General features: G+C 41.3%; 1 protein-coding gene across 1 annotated transcript in view; it reads right to left on the bottom strand.

Moving 5' to 3' along the window:
- The window catches only part of LOC307238416 (uncharacterized protein), a 36,465-nt gene extending 26,184 nt beyond the window's left edge, over positions 1–10,281 (bottom strand). The window contains exons 1-14 of the mRNA XM_080011383.1: positions 10,244–10,281; positions 8,763–8,816; positions 8,582–8,605; positions 8,227–8,295; positions 7,503–7,556; positions 5,802–5,882; positions 5,624–5,668; positions 4,509–4,556; positions 2,488–2,580; positions 1,735–1,803; positions 1,514–1,579; positions 1,221–1,274; positions 246–311; positions 66–137 (exon numbers count right to left, since the gene is read on the bottom strand). Coding sequence (XP_079867509.1) covers positions 66–137; positions 246–311; positions 1,221–1,274; positions 1,514–1,579; positions 1,735–1,803; positions 2,488–2,580; positions 4,509–4,556; positions 5,624–5,668; positions 5,802–5,882; positions 7,503–7,556; positions 8,227–8,295; positions 8,582–8,605; positions 8,763–8,810 — 789 coding nt within the window. The 5' untranslated portion in view covers positions 8,811–8,816; positions 10,244–10,281. The remainder of the gene's footprint in view (positions 1–65; positions 138–245; positions 312–1,220; positions 1,275–1,513; positions 1,580–1,734; positions 1,804–2,487; positions 2,581–4,508; positions 4,557–5,623; positions 5,669–5,801; positions 5,883–7,502; positions 7,557–8,226; positions 8,296–8,581; positions 8,606–8,762; positions 8,817–10,243) is intronic.
- Between the last annotated feature and the right edge of the window lie 556 nt (positions 10,282–10,837).

Raw genomic sequence — 10,837 nt, forward strand, 5'->3', positions numbered from 1 at the left:
TCTTTTACATATCTCTAAATGTGCCAATGACACACTGACACACAACGGTAATTCCAATGCTTCACCTGCGCGGGCATCTCCTCTCCAGGCGGCTTGGGCGACTTCCGCAGGATCCCGCTGAAAAATCCCCCCCTGTCCTGCACGCGTCAGACGGAGCCAGTTGGTTACCTGATCCACGGCCATTACATAACGACAATAAAGCGCTTATCCTGAAGCTTTCCAGATGGATTCATTTGGGATCTCACCTTGGGGTTCTCGGAGAGACTGTCGCTGCTGGCCGATAGATTGCCGCCGCAGAGGGGCTGGTGCTCCTGAGGGAATTGGATGATACGCTTCAATACGACGGTCGAGGTAAAAGGGTTAAGCGCCCCGATATGACCCGTTTGACCAGGTTTATCGATCGTTGCGTAATTCACCCATGGAATGATGTCATGGTGGGCAACCTCTAGTTTGGGCCTATGTTACTATAAAGGGATATTCCAGAAGCAATTGTGATTCAAGCAGTAATGGTAATGGTCAATCAGTAATGGAGATTCATATCAAGCATATGAGATTTTAATTGGAGTGAGCATTGAATTGGTCAGTTTTACTTTATTAAAATAGACGTACGACATCCGTTTTGGGGACCAAAAGTTGGGAGGGCCCTTGTCATACTGTAGATACAATTTACACCTAATTCTACTTGGGGGGGGGGGGGGGGGGCTGGTAGAGAGGGGGGAGGGAGAGCGGGGAGAGATGGGGAGGGGGAGAGAGAGAAGTGGGGGGGGTGGAGAGGGAGACAGAAGGGGATAGGGAGAGAGAAAGATAGAGGGGGGGAGCGGGGGTGTGAGTGTGAGGAGAGAGAGAGAGAGAAAGAGAGAGAGAGGAGGAGAAAGGAGAGAGTGGGTGAGCGAGGGTGAGGAGAGAGGGAGATGGCCTGGGAAGGGGGAGAGAGAGGGGGAAGAGAAGGAAAGATGAGAGAGAGAGAGAATGAGAGAAGAAGGAGAGCGAGATAGGAGAGAATGAGAGAGAAAAGGGACAGGGGAGAGGGATGGCGGGGGGAGAGAGGGAAGGAGATATGCGCATATATATATATTTCCTTTTTTTTTCTATGTTAATATAAAATTAGGGTTTATTTGTAGACCATCATGAAGACTTAGACTTTTTACTGTTTAAGTGATGTATAAAATCATCATGTGTTACTGGCCATCACTGTAGAAAGGTACTTAATGCATTCTCACCTCTTCAGGGTTGGGAGACTTCCTGAACAATCCACTGAACAGTCCTGCTTTCTCCTACACACACACGCACACACACACACACGCACACACACGCGCACACACACGCGCGCACGCACGTAAACGGGGGGGGGGGGTGTAATACGCGGATGTAATAAGTGCAAGACATTTATTACACAATATGGCGTTATAACATAATGCATTGTTACACGGTAAAATAATGCCAGATGCCTGTTTTGTTCATTGTAGTTGGTCATGTGCTGATTGTATTTATGTAATTAAAGATCAATAATCACCTCGTTGTTATTTTCAGATAGACTGTCGTTGCTTGCAGAAAGCTCCTGGGGAATCTCAAGATTCTCCTATATTAGATGATCGAAGAAAATAAACAAAATAACACAAGACGTGAAATAATCATTGGCCATATGTGCTAACATGGCAAAAAAGGGGACTTTTTTTCACCTACAGTACATGCAAGCAAGCGCTTACATTAGAAGACTTGAGACCTAGAACGTACCTGTAAAGGTGTCTCTTCCACCGGCTTGTGGGATTTTTTGACAAGGCCAGAGAAGAACCCTCCTTTCTCCTGCTTATGAGAAATGTTAGGCACAACCAGTTTTTACCCTTCAATACTTCAAGTTCGGGCAACCATAATCCGCCCCCCCCCCGGACGTAATCCTGACAGTCCCATCTTCCACAGACTCAGAATCAATGGTCAATGTCAATACACTAGTTGGCAGAACTTAGCCAGTGGTGGAAGAAGTACTCAGAGCTTTAACGTAAAGTGACTCAAGTAAAAGCGAAATTATTATGTTGATGTTTCTAAAAGTAGATAAGTACCAGCTATTAAATATGTAAATAAAGTATTAAAAGTATTTAGTCATTCCTTTTTACTAATTTTACTGCATTTATGCACAACACCATACCTGCAACTAGTGTTTTGTGTAAATTGTTTAGTTTGTTAAAAAAAGGGGGGGGGGGGTCTTTTATACAAGTAAAGCGATCAAAAAAATAATAAAATAAACTTTTAAGTTTAGTTTAAAAATTACGGCAACCTTTGGAGAGTGTGTTAACATCAAAATGAAAGGCATCATGCTGAAAAAAAAAAAAAAAAAAAAACTACCCGAGTACATTTAATATTAATCATTTTACTTGACTGGAAGACTTTTACTTTTAATAATGTACTGTATTCTTAGGATATTTATACTTCTCAGATAGGATAGTAGGATACGATATGAGTACTTTTTATCCTACTGGATGTAAAACGTACTGGTTTGGGCTCTGTACGCTTGTCCTGCTTGTCCTCATCTTTAGCCAATCCCAGGTCCTCAGTGCGGGGGTCCGGACTGGGCTCACTACTGGTCTGAGGGGAGAGCCGGAACAGAAGGAAAACTTCAGGACCTAGTATGGCTACCACTGACAAAACAGCAGATGCTACGAACTAAAGACAAATTAAGACCACTTTGCTGTCCGGGGTCCTACATTTCCTCTTGGTCACTATATGAAATTAACTGAATAATAAAACAATAGAAATTCCATCTAATATTTGTCCAGTGTATACTCACTGAACAAATATTGCTGTAAAATACTGGATCATTTGTAAAAATGTATTTAAATCTTAAGATTAAAATAAAGCCAAAAAACTTGATAAAAACAAATAGAAAAATAAACGTTAAATTAAACAGTAAACAGAATGGCAATGACCCTCAAAAATGGCGATGTACAGACACCGATGCGGGGTTAGGCTTTTTGTTTTGTTTTAGTTATTGACAGTCAAACCATGACTCTTGCTGCACTGGCACATTGTTTATTCTCTTTTTTTACTTTTTTTCCTCTTTTAAAATGCAGATCAGGGGGGAGGAGAAGTCTAGCATAGGTAAGTAATATTCTTTTAATATTACACATATAAAATTATTAGTGTAGATGTATTTCATTTTTGGAGAAGAAGTTCACCTGTTACAAAGTTCGGAGTTAGCTACTAAGTTAGGGTTAGATTTATGGCTGGGGAACTGTTTGGAAGCACTGCTGCTTCCGAACACATAATACCATATAATTGGAATACCAAAGGGAATGTTGAATATCTAGTTCCTGCAATCATAATCTATGAGTTCCTGTTTTACATTTGGAACTCAGTAAATCAATCAAGGGTCTTCAAAGTCAATTTATATCAATGTTGTGTATTTGAATCAACACTCAACATCGACAAGTACGCAAGAGAAAGTACTCAATGCAAAGCAACGGAACTACTGGGATCCACCCAGATATCACAGTATCACTTTGTGAACATACAACAATATTTTCCTAAAAGAGTGACCACCATCACCACAAAAAGCCAATACGCCCACCACCCATACAGCCAGCACAAAGCAGTTAGTGCAAATCCAACAATGTGCTGTACCTTCGGCGAGGCCTTGAACGGTAATCCTTTCATCAGTTCTTTGAAGAGTCCCTGTCAATTAGATTAACGTACCACAAACATCTCTCCGATAACATAAGCAAGTGCAACCAATATGTATGATCAGACACACACACAGACACACACACATTTTTTAACACTGTCTGTTATCAGGCGCTTCCTCTTGTGTGTGTTTCAAGACTCGAGGTTTATTTGTCACATACATATACTGTACATACGTTCATACATATATGCAGCGAAATGTCAAGATTCATGATTCAAGAGGTTTATTCGTCACATACATATACATACTTTCATACATATATGCAGTGAAATGTAATGCAACGCAACCGGTGATTACACACATATGTCCTAGGAAAATTTCTTTCTACTAGACCAACTAACTGATTCCTAAAACGTAATACAGTATGTCGAATACTTATAGAATAAAATAAAAATGTATAGATAAAAACGGAAAAAAATACTAAGATGTGCAAAAGTCGACCGGAGCGCCAGCGACCGCAAGGGGCGGCGCCACTATCGCCAATGTCTTTGCAATGACTGTCAACCATCCAAATGTTAATGTTGGAAGATCTGTAAGTCCCACAAGCGTACACACGCTTATGGTACATGGTGGTATACTTGTACTTTTATATTTAATTTTCCTTGTGGTTCATTTGATTTATTGGGCTTTCTTGTGTTCGGTCACACTTCTGTTTATTTTTTTAATTTCGACTTTATATTATTTATACTCTGTTGCTGTTTCACTACACAACTTAAAATGTCTTCTCTGGTCTTGTGTGTTTGACCATCCAAACCGGTTTTGTTTGGTTTACTGGTTGCTTAAGGAACTCGGATGTGTGGACAAAGATTAACAGTAACACAGAGACACACACCTGTTTTCCACCAGGAGTCTGTATTGCAATGGCCTCTTCTGATTTATCCTAAGCAAAGCAAGTGAAGACATACAATACAATGAAAAATGTACCAGACAGACAGACAGACAGCAAAATGAAATCGACAAAAATAAACAGAAAAACAATTTAAAAAGTAAATAAATAAACAATCGAGCACAACATTAAAACCACCGACGTTTGAAGTGAATAGCATTGCTCATGTCATTCCAACAGCATGGGGTGGGATATATGAGGCAGCAAGTGAACAGTCAGTTCTTGAAGTTGATGTGCTGGAAGCAGGAAAAATGGGCAAGCGTAAGGATCTGAACGACTTTGACAAGGGCCAAATTGTGATGGCAAGACGACTGGGTCAGAGCATCTCCAAAACGACAGGTCTTGTGGGGTGTCCCAGGTATGCAGTGGTTAGTACCGACCAAAACTGGTCCAAGGTAGGACAAACGGTGAACCCGCGACAGGGTCATGGGCGCCCATGGGCTCATTGATGTGTGTGGGGAGAGAAGTCTAGCCCCTCTGATCCGATTCCACAGAAGAGCTACTGAAGCACAAATTGCTGAAAAAGTTTATGCTGTTATGATAGAAAGGTGTCAGAACACACAGTGCATCGCAGCTTGCTGCGTATGGGGCTGCGGAGCTGCAGACCGGTCAGAGTGTCCATGCTGACCCCTGTCCAACGCCAAAAGCACCTGCATTGGGCATGTGAGCGTCAGAACTGGACCAATGGAATGGAGCAATGGAAGAAGGTGGCCTGGTCTGATGAATCACGGTTTCTTCTACATCATGTGGATGGCCAGGGTTAGGGTTTGGTGCGGTCTGAGATCGAACATCTATAGGATGTGCCGCAACAACAAGACTGATCCTTGGGTGCCCCACCTCAAAACTTACAAGATTTAAAGGATCTGGACACCTTCAGAGCGTCTTGTGGAGTCCATGTCTCAACAGGTCAAAGTTGCGGCACGAGGGGAACCTACACAATATTAGGCAGGTGATTTTAATGTTGTGGCTGTGTCTGTGTAATCGGGAAGTTTGTAATGAGAGAGTGTAAGTCGCTGTAGTGTGCCTACTGATGGAAATGACAAAAATTGCACATAAAATACCTGCTTTGAGTCATCTTTGGGACCTTTGTCTGATGGAGGAGCTGCCTGTTATCGCAAAAAGGAAAAAATTAGATCATGGGATTAGAGAAATAAACTAGGGTAACTTTTTACAGCTAACCAAAAGAGCCAACATTTGTTTGAAAAAAACTTCCCCTTGAGTGTTTTGATTCTACTGTACCCTCTCTGCAGGCCTCGGAGGCACCACCCTGGGTCTGACCGCTTTCCCTTTGCTCTCCCCCTGCATCAGGTTGTCGTTGCCCTGGTGAGGGCAACGCAAGGGCAATACAAACAAACTTTAATTTCTGAGATATAGTAAAAATAAGTACATATAGCGAGACATTTGAAGCAATATCATGTCATCATTCGTTTTGACAGCAAAACTGTATATTACGATATGATACCATACCACTGAGAGCTTGTGCTAGCTACTGTGAGCACTCAATAGATTGATCGAGAGACAGATGTTTCCGAGGTTCCGTAACACAGATAGTATTGCACTGGGGTCACTGAATGTTCCACTTGTGTTGTTTAGTTAAAATGTCCCTCAAGAATGGTGTTTTAACTATTACGATCGTTCCTGGATCATGTAGTGCGGACACAAAAGAAAGAGACTGTTCCTTGAAGGGTTCTTAGATCTTCCTGCGGTGCGAAAATGCCTTCTGTGACCGATTATAGTTTTCGGGGTTTTGTGAAACGCAGGCTGAGTTACAGTTTTCGGTGTTTCCATTAGAGCAGTACTATGTAACTTTTGGGATTTGGGAAGGCACCCCTACAGTTTGAGTGCAATTGCACATTTACACCACGGTCATGTAACTCGGTCCGGTGTCTGAAAATTATTTATTTTACCGGACAAATTTGAATCTTATGGGTAGTGTTTCAATAACAGTCTATGTTACAAACGCAGACATAATATACACCTAGATTACAGCACACCAGAGCCCGTGTGGAAGGACAGTGCCCCCTGCTACCAGTGTCAGTACCAGATGTGCTTGGCCTGGCAGATTGGCTTGCAAACCAGAGAGTGATATAAAGCCTGTTGATGTGCGGCTGCTGGCCGCACCGCTGGCCCGTCTCATTCACGTCGTCGGGGAGGTGGAGCAGCTACGTTTTGTACGAGCATTATTACTGGACACTTTAACCGGCAAATTTATAATTAAAAAAACTTTTTTTTTTTTCATATACATTTTACCAGGCAAAAAAACAGTAATTACCGGAGCCAAACATCAAGCAAGTGACGTCATGGCGTAAACATAATGCACTTTTCCCACAGTTTCGTAACCGAACACAGAAGTAACATACAGTCGTGCAAGAACATGCGTTCGGGGGGGGGGTGAAAGAGGTGCCATCCTCCATATTACAAATCAGTGTAGCATCAAAATGGTTTTGAAGCTGTTATTTGAAGCTAAAAAAGTTACAGTGTTACTGAAAGCGCAGCGTCGGCTCGGGTTGTCCGTCTACGCGGTTGTCTGTGAACGCTATGTGGTCCCCAGGGTGCAAGTGGCTGGATGTGAATGAGTTCCGAGAGACGAAGCTTGGACTTATACAACTTTGAATGATGATGTCACAAAGCGTCCCGGTCCTGAAATCAAATTGTCTCGACGTTTTTCTACTTCTGATAAAATTACGACCATTTTTTCACTAATTTCTGCTCCAAATATAGATAGATACTGATCAAACTCAAATGACAAGACGTCTGACACGTCAACCATGTCTGTGCCTACTGCGAGTGTCATGTTCCAGATACTTTTAGCCCGAGAAACGCTGAGCAGATTAAAAATAAAAAAATCCCAGCAATAACTATAGTATTATTAGGTCATGCCGCTTGCACTTTAACAACGCCTATAATAAATAATAGTAAAAAATTATAACCATACTGCACCTCATTCCCTGCCATTTCCATCATCTTGATGATCTGTTGCGTCCTACTCAGCTCCTGGTTAGTAAATGAAAGCCAACAACAACTGATCCATGATCAATGCCTCAAAGATCTGCAGTGACCTTCGTCCCCCTGCTCCACTCTCATCAGCACCTCTATACAAAATAAATATATTTTGTAAACTACTGAAATAAGTGAATAGTGAAAAAAACGTGTGACACAGGGAATGGGGAGGAAGATAAGGGAGAGGATGAAAGAACAGGGTTCTTTCTGGCATTACAAAATGAAATTCAGGGACTTTCAAGGACTTGAAGCACTATTTCTTTTATTTTCAAGGACTTCACACCAAACAAATATAATCAATTTTCAATGTGATCTTTATTAATATAATTTTTATATAATCTTAGTCTCATTGTCTATTATTTAAATGTGTATATCTTTATTATTTATCTCATTGTCATCTACTATTATAAGTGTCTATTTCCAACCATGCTGGATTAAATTTAGCTTTTTTTTCCCCGAAAGGACTTTTCAAGCACTTCAGCACAAAGGGGGCTATTTTCAAAGTATTCTAGTACTTCAATTTCTGAGGATGAAATTCAAGCACTTCAAGCACTTCAAGCACATAAAGGACCTGGTAGGAACCATGAAATAATTTGTGATTGGCCAGTGTTCGAGCTCATTAAGGTTAAAAATAGAACAAATAAAAGAGAAAGGAAACACTTACAGCATTTTTAGAGCGTGGGGTCACTGCAGGTCGTTGTGTCTCTTGCGTCTCGGTGGGATCTCCATTGACCTGTATTTTATATTTACACATACATGGGTGTGTGTGTGTGTGTGTATAAATAAGATAAGCGATAAGATCAGATAAGAACACTTTGTTAATTCCAGGGGAGTGAGCAGGTAAAAAATAACATATTGAGATGTTTACGGGTTATCCCTTAGCTACATTGTGCTGATGTTTTTTTATCTATATCCAAATTAAATATCATAACACAATTAACTGTTATACATTATACGTCAAAGGAAATATCATTATATGGAAGTGGACCAAATGATAAAATGGGGAATTATGAGATTACCTCATATCCTGGCTTTGGTAGAATCTTAGAGAGGATAGAGATCATGCAACAGAAATTGATATTTTATTAGTAAGAATAATTCAGTCGTACTGTGAATACAGATATGATTAGTGGTTTTTTTTTTTTTGGTTGACAACAGATAAAGCTAAATATTTGCTGTGTAATTTGGAAGTCCTGTCACCGATTTCGGAGTCTTTTTGACGTCTGGTTTTCTCATACACTGCTCCATCTCCCCCTAAAAAGCATAAACAAACACAGTTACAGTTATTATTTAGGACAGAACCAAATAATACAATTAATTAATTATTATGGGTAAGTTAAGCTGGCAAGAAATAGAGAGGAGTATCGACGGTTCGATTTTTTTTTTTTTTTTTTTAATCAATGTGTTCTTGAGCAAGACGATTAAAACACACCGCTCCAAAGCAAAACACATGCGACGCTTCATAGACCAGTGCGCATGCGCAGAGTAGGGAGTACCGACAGCATAATCCAACTTCCCTGAACTAGAAAGGTTTTCCATAACAGTCCTTGAACAGGACGTGTTGGACATTATAAAGTACTTTTGATTCATTTGGTTCATTTCATGCAACTCATTAATAAAGTATATTACTAACGTATCCTAATTCCCGTTAGAAGGCTACCTGTAGGGTCCTCGACTTTAGGAAACGCTCTTAACTCCACATAGAGAAGTGCCATAAAGAGGAATTACAATTGTTGTAGCCTCAAATAAAGAATACGGGCTGAAATGTACGCACACCGAGGCCAACAGACCGCACTGGCGACTTGCCTGTCACCTTGGAGGCGATTTAATCCTGTTTTAACGTGCATCGAGCTTGGTTTCTATGTCCGAATAAATCAATCAATAAATAAATAGAACAATGACACGCGGTCCTGTGTTCGTCAAGACACTCCCGGCACTTTCTGCCCCCACACACCGGCACCGCCCGCCTCACATCTGTACAGGGCTCCCGAGCCGAGCCAACCCCAGCCAGACCGCGATCGCGACCGACAGGCTCGACTCTGTTTCCGAGACGCGGTTCCCGACGAGTCACTCGGTGAAAGAGTCGCTCGGCTTTCCGACTCTTTGGCGGAAGCTGGTGTGACGCACGGGTGAGCCAGCGAGGACTTCCGATGGACGATGGACGAGAGTCGGAGGAGTCGGTTGTAAAATGGAATTCCCACAAGAATAATTGAATTCTGTCGAAGTTATTTATTGAAGCAGAAGAATACATTGGGGATCCCATAAAAAAAAAAAAAAAAAAAAAAAAAAAAACGTTTGGCATAATTATCTCCAAAATATTCATTGTGGCAGAGAAATTACTGTGATAAGTGTGAATCACAAAAAAATTAAAAAATAAAAATCAGTTGTAAATCGGTCACATTCAACACAGAGTATGTTAACTTTTGCCTCGGACTTTAATGTAGTCCTCGGTAATTCTTTTCAGTTCGCGTCAACTTCTGCGCCGGAGTGACTCCCTAAGCCTGAATCGTTTAAATGATTCGTTCAGGACAAAGGAATCGTTCGCGAGTCTCGCGTCAATGGAACAAACAAACAGTTGAGAAGCTGCTACCGTGTGACGTGATGAAATATAGGCATATGATGTGAGTCGAAGAACTGTATCCCCACCAATGATTACAAAACTAACGCCGACGGCTTTTTACCTGGTCCCAGTGATCGGAGAAGATGTTTGACACCAACGCAGCCCTTTGTCTTCCTCACTCACCTGGGGAATGGGCGGGGCTAGTTTGGCTCTACCTGTCAGTAAACCTGGCTCGATTTTCTTTTTTTTTTTTTTTTTTTACCTGAATATGACTCGTGTGACTGACTCACTAAAATCCAGTTTCACTGGCGTCACCAACAATGGGCGGTGTGTGCCCTCCCCGGGCTGGGACAGGAGGCCCCCAGGTTGCCTAAGGAGGATGTTTCCCAAAATAGACGATGACTTCCCTTGATCCTATCCACGCAACAGAATATAGCTTGATCGAATCCGGAGATACAAGCGTTTTTGAATTGAATGCATTGTCACAAAAAAATCCTAGGCCTCTGGGTCTAAGCAAAAACAATTATAAATAAATACAACTATTAAAAAACATAATAATTATGATGATGATAATAATAATCATCATCATAATAATAATAATAAATAAAAACAGTCGGGGGGGGGGGGGTGATGTGAGATATTTGGGCGTATAGAAGCTGTGTTGGTTTTAGTAATACTGCGGAAATACTCAACCGACCTCAACCTCTAATTCCAT

The sequence above is a fragment of the Zeus faber genome (assembly GCF_960531495.2).
Source record: "Zeus faber genome assembly, chromosome: 12".
Taxonomy (NCBI): domain Eukaryota; kingdom Metazoa; phylum Chordata; class Actinopteri; order Zeiformes; family Zeidae; genus Zeus; species Zeus faber.